The sequence below is a fragment of the Callospermophilus lateralis genome, chromosome 3, assembly GCF_048772815.1.
Source record: "Callospermophilus lateralis isolate mCalLat2 chromosome 3, mCalLat2.hap1, whole genome shotgun sequence".
NCBI lineage: Eukaryota > Metazoa > Chordata > Mammalia > Rodentia > Sciuridae > Callospermophilus > Callospermophilus lateralis.
Genome location: NC_135307.1, coordinates 177753601 through 177779599, shown reverse-complemented (window position 1 = coordinate 177779599; position 25999 = coordinate 177753601). Strand labels below are relative to the sequence as shown.

Below are 25999 nucleotides of genomic sequence, written 5' to 3'. Positions count from 1 at the left end.
GACCAGGCAGTGTTCTGGGTCTTGTGTTAGTTTTTCTGTAAATGATATCTCCAGGTCCAGGTTTGAATAAAGCCTTGCTTTGTACTTGTAGAACATCAAAAAACCTAAATGAGAGCAGTATCTCATCTGTAAAAAGTCCTAGAAGCAGCTTATGATAAAATTTTTATAGCCATTAAAATCAAGTTTAAGAAGAGCTTATAATGACACGTTATTTTCTTTTTATTTTTTTGTAGTTGTAGATGGATAGAATGCCTTTATTTATTTTTTTGTTTTGTTTTGTTTTGTTTTATGTGGTGCTAGGAGTGAATCACAGTGCCTCACACATGCTAGGCAAGTGCTTTGCCACTGAGCAGCAGCCCCAGCCCTGTGATTTTCATATGCTATAATGTAACAGAAAAGTTAGAATACAAGTTACATGGACTGGGGATATAGCTCAGTTGGTAGAGTGCTTGCTTTGCATGCACAAGGCCCTGGGTTCTAGTCCCTAGCACCACACCACCACCACCACCACACACACACACACACACAAAGTTTCATAAAATTTATCATAAGTTGAGGAAAGGACTGGAAGGAAATTACCAAAATATTAACAGGCGTTGATGTATGGCAAATAATACAAGATTTTGTTTTCTGCTTTTTATAATTTCTCTGTTCGTCAGACTCTACAATGAGCCTACTCAGAAGGAAAAAGTAAACTGGGGAGTTTTGAGTTTGTAGGGAAGTGTTCCTTTTTAAGGAACTTTTCTGAAATGGCTCCTGGTCATAGGAGTCTTTGGGGATGGCATGACCTATTCTGGGGATTTCATGAAGAACTTCAGAAGCCCCTGTTGGAAACAACTCATCACATTTTAGATGAGTATGAAACAACCCATCCAAGCCTGTACCAAGAGGTTTCAAGGGCATTTGCCCAGCAAGGAAAACCTATCATGAGTTGAATAACTACATTGTGCTGTCCTCTGCTGTAAAAACAGAAAACCTGTGTTCCTTATAAATTGTGGCAAAGATCATTCAGTAGCATTTTTAGAAACTGGTTTCCAGATGCTAAGTCAGATTTCAAGAGCTATTTTCCATGTATTTTCCTGAGTACCTCTCTGGAGTGATACTTTCAAATACAAGGCATTATAGCATGATTTAAATCAGCTATAGCTGGATTTATAACTTAGTGGCAGAGCGCTTGCCTATCTTGCACAAAACCCTGGATTCTTTTCCCACCACTGTAGAAAAAGAAAAAATGTATTAGCTAACTTTGTCCCAGATGTTTTAAAAGTGGAAGTTTCATACTCTTGTGTTTGTGTCACCCTTCAGCTCAATCATCCTGAGTTAGTGGAAGGCCTTGTGCTCATTAACGTTGACCCATGTGCTAAAGGCTGGATTGACTGGGCAGCTTCCAAAGTAAGTGCCATCTGCTCATCTCTTGGAACTTTCTAAAAACAGCTTATTTTTTTTTTTTTTCATTGAGCTAGATACACAATTAAAGACAAGAAATTTAAAGTATATTCTTTAACTTTGTTAAAGTATATTCTTTAACTTTGTTAAAGTTTACATATGTAATCACCACCAATCATGTATACAGATGATTACCAGCTCCTTAGAGCACTTCCTTGTCCTATTTTATTTATTTATTTTTTTTTTGGTACCAGGGGTGGTTAACCACTGAGCCACATCCCCAGAATATAACTCAAACTAAAAAATAAACTCAAAAAATAAAAAGGATTGGGAATGTAGCTCAGTGGTAAAGCACCCCTAGGTACAATCCCTATAATAATAATAATAATAATAATAATAATAATAATAATAACAACAATAATAATGTTGTTATTCAGCTTTTTAAGAAAATTTCTCATGTTAAATAAAAAAATGGACATAAAACCATATGATATTATTCCCATTTTGTTAAATGCATATATGCATAAGAGGGAAAATGTTACTAGTGCTTATGTCTTTTTCTGTTAATATTATAAATTTTCTTTCATATTCTCTATTTTCCTAATTTTCTATAATAAGCTATATTACTTTTATAATTATTTAAAAATATTCTACCTACCAGCAGACCATCCCTGCCTACATTTTAGTTCTGGAGAAGCAATACATTTCCTAGCTTTGGATGAAATATATTAATGATGCTGAGAAATTCTTTCTCACAGCCTGATTTATGTAAAAATTTGTTCTAGTTCCTATCAAGTATATAGGTGTATCAGCACTTACCTGAACATTCTCAATGTCAACCTGATAAAATTCCCATAAAACTCTGCAGATTTATTAACTTTTATGAATACTTACGAGTTAGAAAGATTGGTTACTAATTCTGATTATCTTTAATTTATAATCTGTGGATTGCTGATTACCCACATGAAGATTTCAGAACTTACTTATTAATCTTTCTGGGACTATGTGATCCTGTTCACCTGTCCAGTCTGTCTCCCTTACCACCTATCCCCAAATCAGTTTACTGATGATCTAAGACTATAGTAGAAATTTCACCAAAAAAAACAAGAAAGAAGGCTGAAAGGGGAATCAGCAACATAATTTGAGTTGGAAGTTTCTCTGAAAATAGACTAACAGTCTACAGGTTTACACAGATTGCTGTGTTTATTAGACCATGAGGTGCATCATTTTGAAATGGAGAGAATTGGGAGAAAATGTTCAAAAATGTAGGAACATTTTGTAAATTTAGCCCATTTCCTCCCACTCCCTGAAATAAAGATAGCTAAACTGGAGGGAAGAAAAAAATTCGCTTTTGACTCTTGGATGGTTTGGGAGTAGTTGTAAGTTGATTCTTGTCCTTTATCAATCCAATGTAAATGTAGAACCTTAGGCAGGAATGAAGTAGCAAATACCCATGAGTTCCAGATCTCAAGTTTTCAGAGAAGGACTAGCTAGTGTTTCTTCCAGCCTTCTTGCGTTTCTTTTTATTTTGAGTTGAGGTCTGGCTATGTTGCCTGGGCTGTTCTCTTAACTCCTTGGCTCAGTGATCTACCTGTCTCAGCATCCCAAGTAGCTGGAACAATAGGTATTAGCTCCAACAAACCCAGCCCCAGCCCCATTTCAAAGCAAGTTCTATTATTACCCTGGAAGGGCAACTTAGGTTGTTTTTTGTTGTTGTTGTTGTTGTTTGGGGGGTCTTTTTCTGGGTTTGTTTTTTTTTAACTCATTTCTTTTTCTTGTGTTTCTTTGAAACCACCATCTTATTAAAATGTATGCACTGAATTGTCATTAAGGGAGGATAACATATGAACATATGTACAGTAAAATATACTAACCCTAAGTGGACAGCTTGGTAAATTTTTACATGTGCTTATTCCCTTAACAGAGTTTTTAATCTTTCTAGCTCTCAGGTTTGACAACCAATGTTGTGGATATTATTTTGGCTCATCACTTTGGGCAGGTAAGTGCCTATGCAGTCAGAACTGGGTTCATTGGCTTGCATGTGAAGCCTAATTATGTGTCAAGAAAGAAGAGATACCTTAAAGTTATCCTTGCAGATAACATAGGGTAGTCTGAGATGCATATAGCCCTACAAAGGCCAGTCTTATGGGGAGGCATTAATTCAGTACCAATATGGTTCTTAGCATTTGGAGAGATGAGAGAAAACAGTGTCTCCCGCCACCTGTCCCCTATAAGTAGCATGCCATCTGTTAATGTTTGACAACATCTGTGCTTTACCAAACATCTTTAGAGCCAGCAGGGAGGGTCTGGGAAAGGCTTCATAGAAACACAAGTTTCCAAAAAAGAAAAAAATCATGAACTATTATTGCTACAAAGAACCTAAGAACCTTAGAAATTACTTTGTTTAGTCCCATGAAATGATGAAGAATCTGAAGTCTACAGAGGAAGTAGCATCATGCGCATAATTGTTGGGTTCGGGGGAGAGGTCACTGGCTAGTGGGAGACCCCAGACCTCTTTTCAAAGGGAAAAGTGAAGTGACCCATGAAGGGGAGATGAACTAAATGAGCAAGAACAAAATAGAGCTGTGAGGTGCCTGGAGTGGAGAGAGAACAATAAAACCAGGGGTGATGTGTTCTAAATTGCAGTCTGTATAGCTAATTCTAAATGCATCTGGAAGAAAGTGGTAGGTGGGGAGAAAATAAGCATTTTTTTATTTTACCTACAGCTCTTCCTGAGTTCCTATAATGGGTACAGTTGCTGTTCCATTCCTTCACTAATTATTTATATTGCTAAGCACTTAGATAAATGTTTTGTTTTGTTTTATTTTGCAGTACCAGGTTCAAACTCAGAGTTTCCCACATGGCTAAGCAAGCCAAGCTACATCACCATCACTTTTTTGGTACTAGGGATTGAACCCAGGGGTTGCCATATCCCCAGTCTTTTTTATTTTTTATTTTGAGACAGGTCTCATGAAGTTGCTGAGGTTGATCCTGAACTTGCCATCCTCCTGCCTCAGCCTCCGAGACTCTGGAATTATAGGTGTGCACCACTCTGCCTGGCTCCCAGCCATTTTTATTAATTTTGAAACAGGGTCTCACTGAGTTGCCTGGATGAACCTTGAACTTGCATCTTATTGCCTCAGCCTGTTGAGTAACTGGGATTACTGGCATGCATCACTATACCCAGCTTTCTTTTTATGAGAAACAACAGAACATAAACACACAAATAAGGAAATTAGGGTTCGGAATGATTAGATGACCTAGTTTCCCAGCTAGCACTTGAATCCATAATAGGTTCTTTGGTTCCCCCTTCTGACAGAGAATATGACACCACACTACACTGAGGCAAATGAAAAGATTTTAGCCATTCGTCCTAGCAGTGTATTAGTAGTTCCCAGGCCTCACCCCAGTTCTCATTATGGATAGTGAGAGCTGGCTTTTGGTATTGAAAATGCAAACCAAATAAATGGGCTTGTTCTGTAGCTCAGAAAGTTACTTGTGTCTTCTTTCACTTGTTCTAGGAAGAATTGCAGGCCAACCTGGACTTGATTCAAACATACAGACTACATATTGCCCAAGATATCAACCAAGAAAACCTACAGCTCTTCCTGGGTTCCTATAATGGGTACAGTTGTTGTCCCATTCCTTCACTTAATCATAGAACAGGTCTAAAGGGATAATGGACTTTTAAGAGAGGGGGAAGGAAAAATAAATGACTTCTCCCATAATTTTGTGATGGGGTCGACTCCATGCTGTTTCAGTAGAAAAGGAAGTGCTTTCAGGCAGATGTGAAAAAAGCTTTGAGGAACATTGAGTAAACTGGAAGACATTTGGGACATGTTCAAATACCAGTTGTAGTTTCAAGATGTTTTGACGTATATGGAACCTAAGTTAGTACACAGACAGAAGCACACAAATGTTGTGAAGTAGCACAGGAAAATACATGTAGGGAAGAAAAAGGAGAGAAGACTTGGACCTTTTAGTTGGTCTTGGCTGATGTCTTGTCGTCAATTAGGAGTAACATGTAGATGCTACTCAGTTCTCTTGTTTGTGTATTTCAAAATCCACTGTCCCATCTCCCCCGGTCACAGGCAGGGTGAGGGGAAAGCACTAGTTCTTATCTTGGGAACAGCTTCTCCAAAGTGAGTGTTAACTCCTAGCTTTCTGGAAACCTGGAAAAGGTTTTTCCCAGAGTTACACAACCAGTAGGGAGCAAAGCCAGGTCTTAAACCTGGTCTCTAAAACATCCCTGTTTTTAGTTGAAATCAGAAAGATAAAGGCCTGTGCTAAAGTGTTACAAGAAGAATCCTCCACACACACAAAAGTGTAAGTCATTCCCTTCTCTTAAGAAATTTATTCCTATAAACTAGTTGGAAAATTAAACACTTAGGACTTGGTCACTGTTTAGCATCCCACCAAGTTCCTCATGCTGCCACTCAGGATACCACTGCTGCTCAGGTGTGAAGGAAAGAGTTTTCACAGTCCTTGATAATGCTTTGATTTTCATGACTACAAAATAACCTGAGTTGTCATGATTTTTACTTCAAAAATGCACTGATCCTGTTTTGTTTTTCTAGACGCAGAGACCTAGAGATTGAAAGACCCATACTGGGCCAAAATGATAACAGATTAAAAACATTAAAGTAAGTCCCTCAGTTTCCCCATTGAATTGCTTAGCATCTTTGCCTATTATGTTTAATTCAGTGTTCGGTGCAGTGTATGTGATTATTTGCTCTCTCCTTCTGTACCTAGGTGTTCTACTTTATTGGTGGTAGGAGACAATTCACCTGCTGTTGAGGCTGTGGTAAGTGTGTCTTGATGTTGTGAGGAAGATGATATTCAGATGTAATAAAATGTTTATTGCATACCAGAAAAATTGATAAAGATTAGCTTATGTTATTTTCTGGCTGCACATGCCAGGGTTTGCTCTTTGTTAGACATTTTGGAAAAGTAATTGGTCATCACTCACTAGGTTTCATCAGATGGGATCATTGTGGCCCTCAATTGCTTTTTGCATTTCACTTTGTGGCAAATAGTACAATGAAACACCACTTATTTGTTGTCAGATTTCTGACAACCTCAGCTTTGCATCTGCAATAGATTACCACCATAAATCCAACAGGCTGGAAGGCTGCCAAGAGCCTGTGTGCTTTTTTTCTACCTTCTTGTCAAGCACGTAGTATACTGATAATAGTGATATATACTTATTTAGAAAATATTTAAAAATTTTAAAAATAGAATGGGGAAAATCATGATCCCATTACACAAATGGTTATCTTTGTCTTTAACATAGACCCGAACTATATTCAATATATGAGATTTAGAACCTAACTACTTGACAACTTTTTTTTTTCTTTTTTGAGGTACTGCAGATTGAATCCAGGGCCTTGTGTGTACTAGGCAAGTGCTCTACCACAGCCCTTTTTATTTTATTTTGAGACAGGGTTTTGGTAAGTTGCCCAGACTATCCTCAAACTTGGATTCCTCCTGACTCAGCCTCCTGAGTAGCTGGCACTAGAGGAGTACACCACCATGCCTGGCTACTTAACACTGTTGGTAACATTTTTCCATATTATAAAGTCAGTATGTTTGTATAACATTCTGTCTTGTTAATGTACATTATTTATTTAACTTTATTCTCCTATTGATTATTTTTGACTTTACATCACAGTTAATGTTGCAGTTGAAATGTTGCTTATAAAATCTTTGACTCTTTGGTTATTTCCTTGGGATACATTTTCAGAAGTGAAATTAATGTGTCAAAAATTATAAACATTTGGACTGAGGTTGTGGCTCAGCGGTAGAGTGCTCGCCTAGCACGTGCGAGGCCCTGGGTTTGATCCTCAGCACCAAATAAGAAATAAAGTAAAATAAAATATATTGTGTCCATCTACAACTAAAAAATAAATATTAAAAAATTATAAACATTTATAAGTTTTTCAATATATTTTGTCAGATTCCTTTCCAAAAAAAATTGCTCCAATTTATTGTCACTAGCCTGTTTCACTACACTGCCCACCACTGATTTTTTATATATATATATATGTTGTTGATTTGATCGGTTAAAAATGGCATCTCTTGGCTGGGTTTGTGGCTCAGCGGTAGAGCACTTGCCTAGCATGTGCGAGGCCCTGGGTTCCATCCTCAGCACCACATGAAAATAAATAAACAAAATAAAGGTATTGTGTACAACACTAAAAAATAAATATTTTTTAAAATGGCATCTCACTGTTTAATTTGCGTTTGTTTATTTACAAATAAAGTTGACAGTTTTTTTTTGTTTTTTTTTTTTAAAGAGAGAGAGAATTTTAATATTTATTTTTTAGTTATCGGCGGACACAACATCTTTGTACGTGGTGCTGAGAATCGAACCCGGGCCGCACACATGCCAGGCGAGCCTGCTACCACTTGAGCCACATCCCCAGCCCCAAGTTGACAGTTTTTTATAACCATTATATCTTTTCCTTGTTTAACTTAACTAAGTACCTATGTGAAATTAGTTGATTTTCTTTGGCATTCTTCACTTCTTCTGTATCTAGGACAAAGTGTTAAAGAGTAAGGCTCTTTGGAAATGGAGTCTGATAACTAATTAGAAGCACAGGAGCCAGGCATGGTGGTGCATGTTTGTAATCCCAGAGGCTCAGGAGGCTGAGGCAGGAAGATCGGAACTTCACAGCCAGCCTTAGCAACTTAGCGAGGCTCTAAGCAACTCAGTGAGACCCTGTCTCAAAATAAAAAATAAAATGGGCTGGGGATGTGGCTCAATGGTTAAGTGCCCCTGTGTTCAATACCCAGTACCACCCCTCCCACCCCCCACAGGGAAAAAGTATAGACATGGAGAGAAGATTTGGGGGTAGGGTAGTGTTTGTAGGGTTAGATAGATATGAAAATACAATATGTTTCCTTCTCTCAACTTCTCTGTAAAACTTTCTGTATCTGGTATAAAATAGCTTGTGCATAGAGGCAATAACCCTCAACTCCCAACCTTTCCCCTAAAAAGTTCCCCAGACATATGATAACGATTCCAGTTCATCAAAAAGTAGTTCTGTAAAGGTCAGGCTTTTCTGTCTATAAAGGTGATGGTGATGCATGCCATGAAAGTATATGAACTTAAAACAGGAAAATAGGATTTTTTTAAAGAAAATACCCAGAATCAGTATTGAGGGAGTATTTCCATGAATCTTAGATCTGAAGTTATTTGTCTTTCGAAAATTGTGTGGAGCCAGATGCATTTGTGCATACCTGTAATTCCTACTACTCAGAAAGCCAAAGCAGAAGGATTGAGAGTTCAAAGTCAGGCTGAGTAACATAGCAAGACCTGTCTCAAAAAAAAAAAAGTTGGATTTAACTGCAATATTTTCAATTATTTTTCAAGATTATAAAGTAGCCACATAAATAAGATCTCTTCTTTCTGATTTTTCACTTCCCAGCATCTATAGAGAAGAACTTCAGGAGTCACAGCTATAGCACAGCTTAGATAACTCTTCTATTCACTCAAACCTGTCTCCCCTGCCAGAGCATTTTAGCCCACAAGTAGTGGGATTTCCAATGAAGAAGAGCAATGAGAAACTCTGCAAAACCTAGGCAGGATTTGCCAGCTCATTTATTCATTCAGTATCATTTTTGAGCACCTCCTATTTGCTCAATGCTATGGAGAAAATAAGATGGAATCTCTGTATTTGGGGAGTTGGAAGAGTAAACATGTCAGCAACTAACAATTAGAGGCTGAGTTGTAGCCCAGTAGTACCACACTTGCCTGAGTGAGGCCATGGGTTCAGTCCCTAGCATGCACACAAAAAGATGATCAGTGACCTACCAGATACTAAGACATCTTATAATATTATAGAAATTACAAACTAGTGAGCCAAGGAAAACATGGTTTATTAGATTAAAATCAGACTTGTTAATTTTTCCAGAAAATATTTATAGCATATCCACTATATTCTTAGCACTGTGCCTCACTGTGAGGAATTCAGTTTCTAAATATTAACTTCTAAGTTAATACATATTCATAGTAAACTTGTGCAAACTCTGACTCAGTGGTCCTGGCATTTAGATCATTCCCTGATTTTAGAAGAGTTTTGTATACCTTCCCATCAGCAGTCCCCAGATCAAAAGTTCAGCTGAATCCAGTTACTGGTTCTTGCCTAGGTGATTTTAATTCCCTAAGTGGCTAACTGCCTCTGCAGTCTGTTATATAGACAGCTACTCTCTTGAAACAACTCACATCCTGTCACCTTCGAAACCTGTGGCCTCTTGCTTTCTTCAGAGCTCCAGCCTGCTCCCAGCCTTGCTTCAGTGGGCATCCTCCCTTCACACTTGCCTCTGTGACCCACTTGGGCTCTGTACATTCACGTTTTCTGGAACTGTGGAAGCCTTCAGACACCAACTTCTGCTATTTATTTGTAGAAATTCTTATTGTCTTTCACTGTCCACTCAACTAAGTTATAAAAATTTTTAAAGTGATTTCATTTTGCTTTGTACTATATTTTTTCACCCCACTGAATTCTAAACTCTTAGCACAGATTTTATGTGTGTATTCTTTGCAGACATGTAAAGGAGAGATTCAGTTGATCAAATTAGCCATAAAACACTTCTGAGGGCTGGTATGTAGCTCAGTGGTAGAGCTCTTGCCTAGCGTGTGCTGGACCTGGGTTGGATCCCCAAAACCCCCACATGCCACACCCCCAGAAAAACACTGCTGAACCTGTGGGGCTGGAGATGTGTAGCTAAATGATGGAGCATGAGCTTAGCACGCACAAAGCCACTGGGTTCAATCCTAAACCGCCCCTCCCCCACCAAAAAAAGAATCACTGAACCCAGAGACACTCTCCTCCCCAGAGCATTTTTTTTTTTTTTAAGGTTCTTGGCTTCATGGGTATAAGGGTACAAGATGCCAAATATGTAAATATACCAGGCTTTAATACTACATTGTAATGAATGCTATGAGAGAAAGATCACAGAGGAGTTGAGCTTTGGACTAGAGAACCATAGTCAGATTATAAGGAATGGCAGACCCACTATACCAGGGCCCCACAGAGGAGTGAAAAGCAGAGCCAGGGGAGGTACACAGGGCTCAGTCATTATGGCCAGTTTTGCTGGGAAGGCATCAAAGAGATCCCAGGAGGAGCGAGCCAGTTCACAAATAAGTAAGATACCCTGCCCTCAGGCTGTGTAGCCAATAAAAAAAATCTTTAGATTCAGTATATAGTTGTTTCTACTTGTATCAGATTCAGAAAATGAAATTAGCCAGAGTTTTAGATCTGTTCAGATATAAAATTTATCACATAAAATACATCATATTGGCCAAGGTTGTTATTTTCAGTGGTAGAGCACTTGCTTAGTACATACAAGGTCCTGGGTTCAATAACCAGCACTGCAAAATCTAAAAAATGAAATTTATCATATATATCTTCCAGTAGCCAAACTGAGTGATTGGTCTTGCAAGATCATTCTCATGCCAAACTATTTCTTTTTAAAGCCATTCATAAAATTGTTTTCTCCCCGCCTGCCTTTTTTTTAGGTTGAATGCAATTCTCGTCTCAACCCTATAAATACAACTTTGCTAAAGGTAATATATCTTCTTCCTTCACTGCCAACAACTTGTGAGTAGATTATACATACTTCAAATTTTAGTATGTTTGCTAGAACCATTGCCCAAAAAGAGGTAAAACTTCTTTTTCTATTAGTTTCTAATGCTCTCTTCTTTCTTTTTTTTTTTTTTTTCTTTTTTTTCCCTCAATATATATTCTAATTGTGGGGCTGGGGGTGTAGTGTAGCTCGGTAGTAAATTGTGTGCTTAGCATATATGAGGCCCTGGGTTCGATCACAAGTATCCCCCTCCCTTCCAAAAAAATATGTATGTGTACACTTACATATATACACATATACACATTCTCATTGCAGAAAATTGAAAAATAGCTGGGCACAATGGTGCATACTGTAATTCCAGCAACTCAGGAATCTGAGGTAGGAGGATTGCAAATTCAAGACCAGCCCAGACAACTTAATGAGACTCTGTCTCAAAATAAAAAGGACTAGGGCTGGGGATGTGGCTCAAGCGGTAGTGCGCTCGCCTGGCATGCGTGCAGCCCGGGTTCGATCCTCAGCACCACATACAAACAAAGATGTTGTATCCTCCAATAACTAAAAAAAAAATAAATATTAAAATTCTCTCTCTCTCTCCTCTCTTCACTCTCTCTTTTTAAAAAAATAAATAAATAAATAAAAAGGACTGGATATATATAGCTCAGTGGAGTACCCCTGAGTTCAATCCCCAGTACTAATTTTTTTTTAATTTTTCATAAGTCTGCTGCCCACAGGGAACTGCCTCTGGTAAAATATTGGTATCTCTTTGCTATATGTTTTTTATCATTAAGATCAGAGTATATTTAGCAGGCACAATGGCTCATGCCTATAATCCCAGCTACTCTGAAGCTGAGGCTGGAGGATCACAAGTTGAGGTCAACCTTAGGAACTTAGTGAGAACCTGTCTCAAAATAAACAAGAAAAACCTGTAATCCCAGCAATTCAGGAGGCTAAGGCAGGAGGATTACAAGTTAAACGCCCGCCTCAGCAAAAAGCAAGGTGTTAAACAACTCAGTGAGACCCTATCTCTAAATAAAATACAAAATAGGGCTGGGGATGCGGTTCAGTGGTCAGGTGCCCCTGAGTTCAAAAAGACCTCAAAAATAAATATAAATAAATAAATAAACAAGAAAGAAAAGGAAGCTGGGTTTATAACTTGGTGTCAGAGTGCTTCTGGTTCCATTCCCATACTGATGGCGGGGATGCAGGGGGAGCCAGGCACAATGCACACACCTATAATCCCAGCAACTCCAGGCTGAAGCAGGAGGATCACAAGTTCAAGGCCAGCCTGGGCAACTTAGTGAGGCCCTGTGTCAAAAGAAAGGACTGGTGGTGTGGCTCAGTGATAGAGGACTTCTGGATATAGTCCCTTATACCATGCGCGCACACACACACACACACACACACACCAAAAAAAAAAATTAAATAAGAGGATGTTTGTTGTCCTATATCTGTTTTCTTCACATTTATGACATAAACGTTTTTCCATGCCTTAAAAATTTCATAAGCATTATTGTGTTATGAGAATTAAGGTAATAGATGGAAATATTCTACACATGTTAAATCTTGCTGAATAGGTAAGGAAGCTTCCAATTACAATTTTTATAGTAGTGAGAGTGGATGTATTTTCTTTCTCTTAGAACAAGTAGAAAGTGACTCTTACTAAATTTCTAAGGACAATATCAAGTTTCTCCACATTTCAAATGTATCTCAGTTAAGAGTTCCATCCTAGCATTATCTCAACCAGTTTTCCCCAAACCTCTGTTAATAGGTAGCTAATCTGCTACCTGGACTACTGGAGAGTTAAATGCTGATCTTCTTTGCTTACTGCTGTTTTCAGTCTGAAAGATCTTTACCTTCTTCCGTTTGTCTTTGAAATGTGCTTAAAAGGGAAGCATTGTCACCAGAAGTAGCCCATAGTTTCTAGAAACAGACCATGAGGTTAATGCTTTGAAGTGCCCAAACTCAGACTGTTCTTGGTTCCAGATCTTGATGGGCTTGTCTAAAATATGAATGAAAAGTTTGTGGTTTCAAATTAGAATCAATATTTAACAGCACCAAATGAACTCTGAAATAGCCAAAGATAAGATTATTTCTGGGCAAATATGCCCATCTGCTACAGCATGGGGCAGAGTGGATAGCTCCTATGGCTGACTGAACTCTGATTCTCAAGCAGTTTGATATGGGTATCACTCTTAGAATTAGTTACATCCAGTATCTTCTCCTTGCATATAGGAACTGTTTTATGGTTCTGTTCAGTTTTCAGCTTCTAAACTTCATGAAAATTGGGGCTGGGGATGTGGCTCAAGCGGTAGCGTGCTCGCCTGGCATGCGTGAGGCCCGGGTTCAATTCTCAGCACCACATACAAACAAAGATGTTGTGTCCGCCGAAAAACTGAAAAATAAATATTGAAAAAAAACTCTAACACTCTCTCTCTCTCTCTCTCTCTCTCTCAAAAAAAAAAAAAAAACTTCATGAAAATTTAGTTTATGCCAGTTTGGTGGTCTATTTTATATTTATTTGTCAAATTGAATGTTTGTTTCTCATCTTATGCCTGGAATTTTGAGGAGACTTGTTTCTTGTTAAGAAAGTTTTAATGTGTCAGTTAAACCCCGGGGTTCATGTCCCTTTTAAAAAACAAAAAGGTTGGCTGGGGATATAGATCAGTTGGTAGAGTGCTTGCCTCACATGTACAAGGCCCTGAGTTCAATCCCCAACACCACCAAAAAAAATAAATAAATAAAGGCCAGTCAGCCTGTGTCCTACAGTGTCTGAAAGTGTACAACAACTGGAAGAGAAAGCCTAAGCTCCTATGTAGCCATTATGCCCTGTGAACAGACTCGTGGAATCTCCAAGAGCTTATTAGAAATTCTGGTTCTTAAACCTTACCCAGACCTATTCAGTCAGAATCTCTAGGGCAGGAACCCAAGAATCTGAGGGCTTTTGTTTTTGTTTTAAGTGGTGCTGGGATTTGAACCTAGGACCTTGCACATGCAAGGAAGTATTCTACTACTAAGCTAAACCCTAACCCCAAGAATCAGAGTTTATTTGCTTTTTTAATATTTATTTTTTAGTTGTAGTTGGACACAATACCTTTATTTATTTATTTATTTATTTATTAAAGAGTGAGAGAGAGAGGGAGAGAGAATTTTTTTTTTTTTAATATTTATTTTTTGGTACTTGGCGGACACAACATCTTTGTTTGTACGTGGTGCTGAGGATCGAACCCGGGCCGCACGCATTCCAGGCGAGCGCGCTACCACTTGAGCCACATCCCCAACCCTATTTATTTATTTTTATGTGGTGCTGAGGATCGAACCCAGGGCCCCACACGTGCTAGGCAAGCGCTCTACTGCTGAGCCACAACCCCAGCCCAAGAATCAACAAGTAGTTCTGATGTATACTAGCCAGCCTGTAAGAATAACTGGTGTTAAGGCTTATAAAGTAAAAAGCAACCACACCATATCCTGCTAGAGAGAACAGTGGCACCAAATGAATTGGTGGGATTCAGCTTCTGCTTTTGATCAGGAACTCCCCTGAAAACAGTATATAGAGTTGAATGGGGACTTCAGAATCACAAAGCACTGAGAAGTCAAGGTCACCCTATTTGAGTACTCCATAAGTAACATTCTTCAGGTAGAGGGAGAACAGGGTTGAAAGTTTAGTAGCTTATTCTTTCACCCTGCCATGAGCCAGAAAGCCAGATCCAGCTTCTTGGGATAATTAAGGACTGAGTAATTCTTTCCAATTTCTATCTAGCATTTCCATCTTTATAAAGAGTACATTGAAGGTTGGGGCTGGGGCTCAGCAGTAGAGCTCTTGCCTGGCATGTGTGAGGCCCTGGGTTTTTGATCCTTAGCACCACATATAAATAAATTAATTAAAGACATTGACAACTAAAAAATGTTTTTAAAAAAGTACATTGAGGAGATGTAAACCTATAAACAGTTGAAGAATCCAAAATTCAATATTGTCCTGTTTGAACGGACTGGGATGTTTAGAGCATTTCCCTCAAATGTAAGTCCCAGCTGACTTACATATTTTTCCTCTTCTAGATGGCAGACTGTGGGGGACTGCCCCAAGTAGTTCAGGTAAGAAATTTTGTTTTTTAAGAAAAAAAAGCACCCATTCTGTTCTGCCTCTCTGCCTGTGAAAAAAATAATGTGTTTTTGTTTTATCCCCCAGCCCGGGAAGCTCACAGAGGCCTTCAAGTACTTTTTGCAGGGAATGGGCTACAGTGAGTAGTACACAACTTTCTGTCTAGTGAAGATTTATGTAAGATGGGTCAGTTTGATCGGGAGGCCATAATTCTTAGGGTACATCCTCTGGGCTAGCCAGCATTGACTAAAGCAGAAACTGAAACGTTTGTGGAACATTCATTTGTGCATATATATACATATCTGCACATATATAATAATGCACTTATTAAGCACATTTATCAGGCAGTATATACGCTTAACCTAAGAGGTAAGTTCTGTTATTAGTCCCATTTTATAGAAGAGGAAACTGAGGATCAAAGAAGCTAAGCACATTCCCAGCATAACAGTGCAGCTGCAGAGCCATGGTTCAGACCTTGGCAGTCTTACTGCAGAGCCCACACTTTTAACCACCGAAGCTTAGCCTGTCCCAGTCATTAATCAGAAGTTACAATTTGCATTTGAACTCAGCTGGTTAATAACTGGCCTAGAGAAACAGAAGTGAGACTCCAGAAGAAAAGGGTAGTGTCCTCAATGAAATCTGTTCCACCACAAGAGATGAACTTGCAGAGTATCTTAAAGCAAGTGAAGGATGTGTCCATATCATATGCTGCTGTCCTGGTCTCATGTATTGTGAGACCCCTGAGCCTTGTTGCAAAAAAATGCACACTTGCTCCCAGATATAGAGCTCTTTACCCAATCAGGTGATATTTTTTTTTCCCCATCTTTGGTATCTGTGGAAATGGCCATTCATGAGCTGCCTGGGCAGCTGCTCTCATCAACTAGACCTGGGTAGAGCCCTGTACCCACCAGGCAGACCGTGTGTGTCTTGTCTAGAGTTGCTGTGTCGTCCCATCTGTGAGTCGCTACCAACCGAGCCCACATCCATGGCCCTCTAGCTCACTGGGAGGGCCTAACTTAGTAACCTATTCTTATCCATTCCTAAGAAACAGCTGATCTTGTAGCTCATTTCTGATCCAAAGTAGGGTGACTATGTAGAATGGAGGGGAGAATAGTTTGTCTAATTGAGAGAAATGACATCCAAGATGATTCTAAAGTGACACTCAACCTCTCCTCTTCTCTGGGACCATAAAATAAACTGATCCCTTGCTCAGAGTATTCTGTCTACTAGGCAGCCAGGGTTGCTACTTCGCACTCTAGATCACTAACCTTCCTCTTCCTGTGTCCATCCTGCTTCCAGTCCCGTATGTGCAGCTCAGTCATCTCAGCACCGAGTCAGGTACCTTCCTCTGTGCTGGCCCTACCCGCTCCCCGCCATGCTCTCCTGGCTGCATTGGCTGCCTGCAGCATGTCCGCAATTTTTCTGTGCAGTGAGAGCCTGATAGAACGTGGCTCATTGTGCTCCAAGAGTTTAGCCTACTAATCCTGCCCTGGTGCTCCAGGAGGAAGAAAGGATCCAGTTATAATGCCTAGGCCTCCTCTCATCTTTCTAAATCCAAGTCACAGCAGCAACTGAAACTTGATAGGCAGGGCCCCTCTTCCGCCACCTACTACTAATCTTTGAGGTAACCTCCAGACATGGGAATTGAAGGGATAGCCTTGACTCTAGGTAGAAATGTTAGTACCTATGCCAAGAGAACTCCACAGGTAATGGTATCTTTTGACTCCAGTATTGAAATGACAGCCGGGTGGAGGCTGGTGCCTGAGGCTGAGAGGTAGGGAAGGTCCTGTCCCAGGCCAAAATAGAAGAACATTCAGGTCAGGGCTGGGGCTGGGGCCCAGCGGTAGAGTGCTCGCCTTGCAAGTTCGAGATCCTGGGTTCAATCCTCAGCACCACATAAAAATAAATAAGTGAAATAAAGGTATTGTGTCCAACTACAACTAAAAAACATATGTATATATAAAAAAAAAAGAATATTCAGGTCAAAGCAAGGCAGAACAGGAGTCTGAATTAAACATCCCCAGAGCTCTTTCCTCTGAGGCAATCTGTATAGAGATCAGTTCCTGTCCCACCTATTCTGGCCTCCACCATGCCTTCCACACACTCTAGATAGCCAGGGTAGCCTGTGGACACGGATGGTAGTCTCGTTGTATCGGGCTTGCACTGTGTTTGTGAAACACCTTCATATATGTGTGGTCTGTCTTTCTTTTCTTTTGATTTAGTCTGCATGTACTGCAGGTTTTGGCTTTCCCAAAGCCTCCCTCCTAATCACTGAACTGTGTGGGCACAGCTAAGAATCTCTACTCTGGTCTTAGGGCTTCCCTTTCTTCTACTGACTAGAAGAGCTATTCCAGCCAAACCCAGAGAATTAAAGCAGCCTTGCATTCAGTCACTAATCTAGAGCAAATACTAGAGAGTGGGGATGGCTATATCTTGTCCTGGGTGTCATTGTAAGTGGGTTGGGAAAGCTAAACATAAAGCCTTTGGTGAAACATGTAAATTAGCTGAGCTTAACTAGGGCTCCATCTTCTAGTCCTCTTGGTTCTTTGTTACAGTACCATCTGCCAGCATGACCCGGCTCGCCCGATCCCGAACCCACTCAACCTCGAGTAGCATTGGCTCTGGAGAAAGTCCCTTCAGCCGGTCTGTCACCAGCAATCAGTCAGATGGAACTCAAGAATCCTGTGAGTCCCCTGATGCCCTGGACAGACACCAGACCATGGAGGTGTCCTGCTAAGCAATTTCTCCTCCCCGGACCATGCAAGTCTACCCTTCTTCAGACGACACTCCATAATATAACATTTCATCCCGTAAACTGGCCTCCTCTATCTTTAACTCATGCATGGCCACTGAACCTCTCCTAGTAATCTGGATTTATCATTCTCTGCCCACCTACCCTTTTTTTGTATCTTCCAAGAACCACATTCATGCCATTACTGTAACATTCCAGCATCTTTAGCTGATCTGATCTCCACATCTTCTCTTGCCAGCTTTTTCCTATGTTCCCCTAACGATGTATCTGATAAGATTCTTCTATCCCAACTCCATGTGTGTGCGAGCACGTGTGTCTGTGTTTGTGTGTGCATAGTTCTGTGATTTTAGACATGCTTCCTTGTGGCGCTTCTGCAAAAAAAGAAAAAGGGACTTTTTTTTTTTTGCATTCCCAATGGTGTTTTTGAGGAAAGCGTGCAGAACAGATATTTAAGTGGGGAAAGCCACTAGATTCTCATCTGGTTCCAAATTGGTCAACAAGATTTGCAGAGTGATTTCTGAAGAGAGCAGCTCTGAGGAATGTGGAAAAGCATAATTACTGTTTGTACCAGTGATTGATTGTGACCAATGGTAGAAATGTTGCCTGTCACATAGAGAGGAGGCAAAGGGGCCAGCCACCTCCCTTTGTCCAAGTGGATTCACATATGCATCCTATAGAGAAAAGGGAGGGATATATCCTACTAGGAGCCCATGATCAATGAGGTTCTAATACAACAGGGAGTTTACTCCAAAGCAGTGACTTAATTACTAGATCTTAGCACAGAAAGGTGGAAAACAAAATGCCAGGCCTCCGCTCTGCTGTCGCTGAGCATCTGTTACCATTTATCAGACATCTACACATCTACAAGAAGTGCCTCCCAAGTCTGTGGTGGAGAGTGGTTCTCCATTCCTCAGTCCCAAAAAAAGGGAGAGGTATGGCCGAAAAATATGGTGAGGACATGAAAGGGGCAAGAGCAATGACCATTAACACAATTTCATGTTGAGTAATTGTAGCCATGATTTCAGCAGACTCATGGAAGCCAAACTAAATGGATATAGAACCCACTTCTGAGAAAGATTCTTAATCCTATGAACTCCCTTTTTATAGAGGGGGGAGGGGCCAGTCTATAAGGGCAGTCATATCCAGGTAAAATTGTAGCCTCCATCTGCTGTCAGCAAGGGGGTCACTGCTGGGAGGAGGGTGAGATAACTGTGGAAATCCATGCCATAAACAGGAGCCCAGCTCTCAGAAGCAGGAGATGCAAGCTCAGGGTTACACAGTTCCGAATCTTGAGAAGAGACTTTTCAGACACATTGTTTGCTTTCTGCCAAGATAAGGAATGCATCACTCTGCCAGAGTACAACTTTTTACAAATTATTAAATAAAGCTGTATATGTCTCATTGTTACCCGATTGCTGGTGTTATTTTTCTCAAGCCACTCACTGGGGCTCAGGGAGTGGCTGAATACTGTGTCCTGGTTCTATGCTCTACATTTTCACATTTGTGATCACTTATCCCACCCAGTAACACTGTCCATTTATAGGGAAGAAATGAAGCTTCAGGATAATTTGTCCAAGGTCATACAGCTAGTAAGCGTAGCCTAGACTAAATCCAAGTCCACCTGACAATGCTGTTGTTGATGGAGGAGGAGTTGAGGTCTGGGAAAGGCATTCCACATCTTGGCTCTGCCATGTGTGTGGAGTTGCTGGATCCCACCCATCAGGTAATAATCTGCAACCACTTTTCTGGGGTTCTCTAAGAGACTAGGCTGTGTCCCTCCATAAATGGCTGAATTTGCATCCATCAAGAATAATTTCAGGCCAGGTTCAGTGGTGCATGCCTGCATGTAGTCACACTCCTCAGAAGACTGAGGAAGGAAGATCACGAGTTCAAGACCAGTCTGAGCAACTTAGCAAGACCCTGTCTCTGAATAAATGAATCGAATGAATGATGGAAAAGGGGGATTTGGAGGGTGTGGTGCTGTGGTAAAATGCATTCTTAACATGTGTGAGGCCCTGTGTTTGAACCCAGCACCAAACAAAGGAAAGAAAGGCTCACATACTTCATCAAGTTCTCATGGCAGCCCTGCAAAGTGGGAGCATCTGTTTTACAGACAAGGAACAATTCAGAAAAGTTGAGTGATTTGACCAAAGTCACCTAGCTTGAAAAAGTAGTTTCTAGTTCTTCCAGAATCAATGCATTTTTATGTTTTCTTCAGCCTTTCATTGACACCTTTAATAGGCAAGGCCCTTAGCACCTTCCAATAAGTTGCCTTCTGTTGACCCAATGAAATGGATACAGAAACGGGCCCAGAGTTAGTTTACAAATGGTCACGAAACTAATAATTGACTATATGGGAAAGTTCCCTTTACTCCATTCAACACTTCTGTGACAAATTTGTGGGGTTTTTCCCTATACCAACTAATTCTCTTAACAGTTTGGACACCAACTAGGTATCTTACAATTCAATTAGAACACTATCTAAAGTTAGTGCAGACCCTATAGTCCCACAAGCACCCCCCACTTCACATGCCAGTTGGAAGTAGTAAATCCCATGTTGTTACTCACACCTCTGTACAACTAGGGTACAAATCTGATTCACACAGCTGTCTCCTCAGGCTTGGCCATTTGTTTTGATGGCTCACAGAACTCAGGAAAGGTGTTTACTAGTTTATTAAAAAGGATAAGCCAGGCATGGTGGCACACACCTCTAATCCTAGCGACTTTGTGGGGGCGGGGGGGGGGTTCATGAGTTCAAAGCCAGCCTCAGAAACTTACTGAGACCTTGTCTAAAAAAATAAAGAGGGCTAGGGATGTGGTTCAGTGGTTAAACACCACTGGATTCAGTCCCATTACCAAAAACAGGATGCTCCTCTCCTCTGACCCTTTGAGCTCTGTTACCAAGTCCCTGGTTTGATACATATCAAACCAGCCTTCCCTGGGAGCAAGGGATCAGCAGAAAACAGCAGAAGTGAGCTCTTACTGGCAAGGAACCAGATAAGGCTGCAGAGTCTGAACTAGATTAAGAGCATTTCAGTACAATGCAAGTTTTTGAGTTAAAGAGCAGCTGTCTCCAGGAGTATCAGGCCCCTTGAGGGGGAGGCAGCAGGTGGCTGCATTAAATTTTAATGATCTGTGGGCAGTGTAGTTCTGTCAGATCCTTTATCCTACACCACAGATCCTCAAGCTAAGACATGCATCAGAATCACCTAAAGTACTTTTGAAAACATTCGGGGGAGAGTGGTGTTGTGGCTCCGTGGAAGAGGCTTGTCTTGCATATGTGAGGCACTGGGTTCAATCCTCAGTACCACATAAAAATAAAGGTATTGTGTCCATCTACAAATGAAAAAAAAAAAATTTTTAAAAGCAACATTCCTGGGCCCTGACCTCAGCATTTCTGATTCAGTAGATCTGATGGGAACTGAGGATTTGCATGTCTAACAAATTCCCAGGTGATGCTGAGGCTGCTGATCTGGAACCATACTTTGAGAAATACTGTTGATATTTCCACCCAATACTGGGGATGGAACCCAGGGGAATTTTCCCACTGGAGAATAAACCCAGGACCTTAAATATGTTAAGTACTTTGGTGGTAGAACTACCACTGAGGTATAGCCTCAGCTCCCAGATCTTGCTTTTTAAAGTGTAATTCCCAGACCAGCACAATGGATATCATCTTGGAAGCTTGCTAGAAATGCAATATCTCAAGTGAGCACAGTGGCTCCCTAAGGAGCATTGATCCCTGTCCTATGATCCCAGGTACTCCGGAGGCTGGTGTAGGAGGATTGCAAGTTCAGAGTCAACCCGGACCAATTAGTGAGACCCTGTCTCAAAAAACTAAAAAGGATCAAAGAGCAGAGGGTGTAGCTCAGTGGTAGAGCACCCCTGGGTTTAATCCTCAGTACTGCCAAATAAAAAAAATTTTTTTTTCTTGTACTGGGGATTGAACTTGGGCACTTGACCACTGAGCCACATCTCCAGCCCTTTTGTTATATTTTACTTAGAGACAGAGTCTCACTGAGTTGCTTAGTGCCTCAATATTGCTGAGGCTGGCTTTGAACTCGTGATCCTCTTGCCTCAGCCTCCCGAGCCGCTGGGATCACAGGTGTGCGCCACCGTGCCCATCTAAATTACTTATAAAGAGAAAAGAGATGGAGAAAAGAAGAAGATAAAGGGGGAGAGAAGGAAAAAAGGAAGGAGGGAGAAAGAAATGCAAAATCTTGCTGCACACAGTGTCGTACACTTGCAATCCTAGCTACTCAGAAAGCTGAAGCATCAGAATATAAATTCCAAGCCTAGCTTGGGCAACTTGGTGAGGCCCTGCCTCAAAAAATCAAAAGGGCTTGGGATGTAACTTAGTGGTAGAATATTCCTGAGTTCTATACTCAGTACCACAAAAAGAAAGAAAAATGCCAAAATTTGAGCCCCACTTCAGACCAACTGAGGCAGAATCTATAGTTTAGGGCTGGGGATGCAGCTCCACGGTAGAGCACTTGCCTAGCATGCATGAAGTCCTGGGTTCCATCCCCAGCACCACAAAAAAGTAAAGTGTGGGAAGGCAATGCTTCCCAAACTTACCAAAGGATTCTCTTGGAATATTTAAAGTTTAATTCCTAGGCTTCTCCTCTGACAACCTAAATTCAGAAGGCATGAAAGGATCCCAGAAACAGTAGTACTAAAATTAAGTTGCTTCAGTGATTACTATGGTCAGGCCAGCATGGGAAACCCCTGCTCATTTCTCTCAGACCCGGACCAAGCCACAAAGCCGGAGAAGAACCTCCTGCTCTGGGATCATACGGAGGCAGCCACTGCTACCCTAGAAACAGGAACTTGGGCAAGGTGGCTCCTCGATGGTCTCTGATGCCGTCAGAGGAAGCGAGTGGTTGTGAGAACCACAATCTGCAGACAGGAGCCAGAGCTCAGAGGAGGCATGCCTGTGTCTGTGACAGTCACAGATCCCTGGGCCACCTGCCTTGTCCTGCTGTGCTGGTGAGGATTGCCCAATCTGGGGTCCCTAAGGAGCCTGGGTCCCTGTTCTATCCTGGAGTACAAACTGCTGATCACAAGATAGATGCTGAACTAACCCATTCTGACATCAAGAGTCCTTCTGAAGTTCCTTCGAGTCTGAGTTCTGGGTGGCCTAGGACCAAGGACATCGGCAGATTTCCAGAAGGGACCCCCAAAGCCCTAAGCTGACCAGTCAAAGCATGGTTTTAGCTGATGCCCTGCCCAAGTCTCTGATGACAAGAAACCAGTAAGTATACTTGCTTCTGTTTCCTGGTGGGCTCAGCATAGATGAGGAAGAGTGATGCCCTCCAAGGCTGGGAGTGGGCTTTATTTACAGTTAGGAAACAAACGTTCCAGGAGGAGGGGAGGTGGTTCTACTGGGACTGTAACAGGTGGTTTCTGGGACCCTGAAGGAACTAAGATCCCCTCTCCCACTTTGACCACCTCCTGGAGATTTATTTTATTCTCCAGCTTGTTTTTATACATTGCCTGTTCTAGACCCCTCTTGGTTAGTTACTTGTTGTGTGACTTTTGGCCCCTCTCTGGGCCACAGTCTTTCAAATTCAGTTGAGTAAGAGGGCTGTGGATTATCCTCTCTGAAAACACCCCCAGCTGCCAGATCTTTCAAAAGAGTGAGATTCTCAGTTGAAAAAGCAGGAAAGGGTTTGGGAGTGTACCTCAGTGGGGCCCTGGATACTGTTCTCAACTCCAAAAAGAAAAAGAGCAAGAGGCCCCCCCTTTAGCTTAATCCAGATTCCTCATTCTTACCCCCACTGCTGAAAAATGATCTTCACAGGCACCGAAGAGTGGATTGGATGGTAGTCCAGCTCTGCACTAACCAGCTGCCCAAGCACGAGGTCATCCTCTGGGGCCCTGGTCCTTGCATCTGAAATGAGACTCAAGTGGGATGATCAGAACAAAGCCAGGCAGTGTGCTGATCTCAGCTGCCTTTTACTCTTTCCTGCCACCCACTCACACAGGTCCCCTAGAAAGTGCCTAGCACACAGTAAGTGGCTGAAGTATGTGTGGTTAATGATTCGATTTCCTCTTATAAATATTGCAGCCCACACCTCCTTCTCCTGGGCCTGCCCTGCTGCCACCTGGTCTTCATATTGCCTCAGGGGCTTCCTGGTCTGGACCAGATCAGGTGGAAAAAGCTGTAGAGCCCAGCATGCATGCAGCTCCCTTATTGCCCTGGCGCCCATCCCCCAGCCCCACCTGCAAAGAAGTCCTCTCTGAGTTGATTGCAGTTGATGATTGTGGTCTTGCTGAAGGAGGGGAAAGGAAACCAAGCCTTACTGACACCTGCTCCATGCCAAGCTCCTCCCCTTCTCCTCACAACCCTGTGGAGTCAATATTACGATCCGAGCTTTGTCTAAGGACACACAGCTCAGACCAGGCAAGTCTGAATAAGTCACCCATGCTACCCAGGTCAGATGGAAAATGAAGCATTTGTCCTTACCTCATACCCAAGGGGTAAGGACGGGCTGGGGCAGCAGGGACGCTGAGGAACCAAACTGAAATGGTGCCCTAGCGCTTAGGGACCCAGCACTCTCACTGGGCAGCAGCACCATCTCACTCCAACGCTGCCGGATCCAAAAAGACTGAGTAGAAAATGTGCCAAGTGATGGCCCATCTTGCTCCAGTCTCTGAACACTGAGCTCCACGTGGAGAAGCAGCAGCAGACAGGTATTATGATTCCCATTGATGACATGGGACTGGAGAACAGAGGGCAGGGACCTGGCACAAGTATTCCATCCTCCAAGGCAGGATCTTTACACCTCAGAGAGGACTGGCCCAGGAGGCCACAGACGTGATGGACATGGTCTTCATCCAGGCAATGTGGGGTTCAAAAGCAAGGAAGGTGACCACCATGTCACCACACCATTTTGTGAGTTCCCCTCTCTAACTCCCCACCCTTGCTAAAGAGCAAAAACTCTGAACACCAGCTAAAGGGAAATAGACTGGCATAATCATGCCTTGTCTCTACTGATAAGCCTAAAACCATTCGAGAAAAAATACAGAACTCAGCCCAGCCCCCAACATTTTGACACAATGTTTGGAAAGATCAGCATCACCCTAGAACCTGGGAATGTGAATTATTCTAAGGACAAGATACCTGTCCAAAGAAATAATCATTTCTGTTCGTTTAGTTAACGGGTATCCAGTGCCTTCTGTGGGGGTCTCACCGGATGCTGGGGAAAGAAGCATGGAACTTTAGGGTAATGGCAGATCAAGCACTTGAGTGTGAGGCTAGGGATGTGGCTCAGTGGTGGAGAGCTTGCCTGGCATGTGTGAGGCCGTAGTTTGATCCCCAACACCACAAAAAATAAAATAACTTTGTAAGGAACACAACAGGAAGTTAGAGGCTTCTCAGAAGTGACATTCAGGACAAGAGAAAGGAAATGTAAGACCTGGGTAGGTTTTTCAGGGAATTATCTCTAGGCGCCATATGCTGGGTGTTGTAATCCCCATTTTTCAGATGCGGAAAAGGAGGCACCAAGAGAGGAAGTAGTCTGACAGCCCGTTGCCCAGAACCTTGCAAGTCACTGTCCTACAGCCTCCCTGGCATCTTACTCTGCCCTGTAACACCAACAACAACATGTCCAATGTCAGCTCTGATTGTTTTGACACTAATCTCCAAACCCTCTGACTCCACTTGCCACCCTGACCCTAGCTGTGGCTCCTGGTGTGCCTGGAGTGAGCTCACTGTCAGGCCCCTTTCCCTTCCCATACAGTAGCAGAACACGAGCCCATGTCTGAGAAGTGGTTCCAAGTGAGCCACGGGAATTCAAGGGAGAATCAGCAAAGGCTGAGGATTCAGGGAGAGCTGGCTAGGAAAGGGCAGGATACAGATAGGTCTGAAAGGGGAGGAGAGGGCAGGCCAGTCATGGAAGGCCCCGGAGCAAAGAACTGAGCATGGCTGCAGTCTAGAGGAGAGGGAATGCAGCTTCGCAATTTGCAGTCAGCCTTGAGTCTACAGGAGGAGGCTGGAGTCTGGTCCTGGGGAAAGGCCATTCCCCTAAGCTCTCCAGGAGATCAGCAGGACCCAGCAGGAGAGAGATGGGTATCTGAGAACAGAGCAGAAGCCATGAGTCTGTCCCCATGGCAGCTTCTCTTTCAGGTCTCCCTGGGTGGTGTGCTTCTAACAGTTCTGCTGAGGAAGG

General features: G+C 42.0%; 1 protein-coding gene across 3 annotated transcripts in view; it reads left to right on the top strand.

Annotated features, from left to right (window-relative positions):
• Ndrg3 (NDRG family member 3) overlaps positions 1-19232 on the top strand; it is a 60590-nt gene extending 41358 nt beyond the window's left edge. For 2 of the 3 annotated variants that reach the window (XM_076851811.1, XM_076851810.1), the window contains 10 exons: positions 1306-1392; positions 3329-3385; positions 4908-5011; positions 5964-6029; positions 6139-6190; positions 10910-10957; positions 15031-15066; positions 15161-15212; positions 16373-16411; positions 17629-19232. In XM_076851811.1, the coding sequence (XP_076707926.1) occupies positions 1306-1392; positions 3329-3385; positions 4908-5011; positions 5964-6029; positions 6139-6190; positions 10910-10957; positions 15031-15066; positions 15161-15212; positions 16373-16411; positions 17629-17810 (723 nt within the window). In that variant the 3' untranslated portion in view covers positions 17811-19232. The remainder of the gene's footprint in view (positions 1-1305; positions 1393-3328; positions 3386-4907; positions 5012-5963; positions 6030-6138; positions 6191-10909; positions 10958-15030; positions 15067-15160; positions 15213-16372; positions 16412-17628) is intronic. The other variant, XM_076851812.1, reaches the window with a different exon arrangement.
• Positions 19233-25999: the final 6767 nt, after the last annotated feature.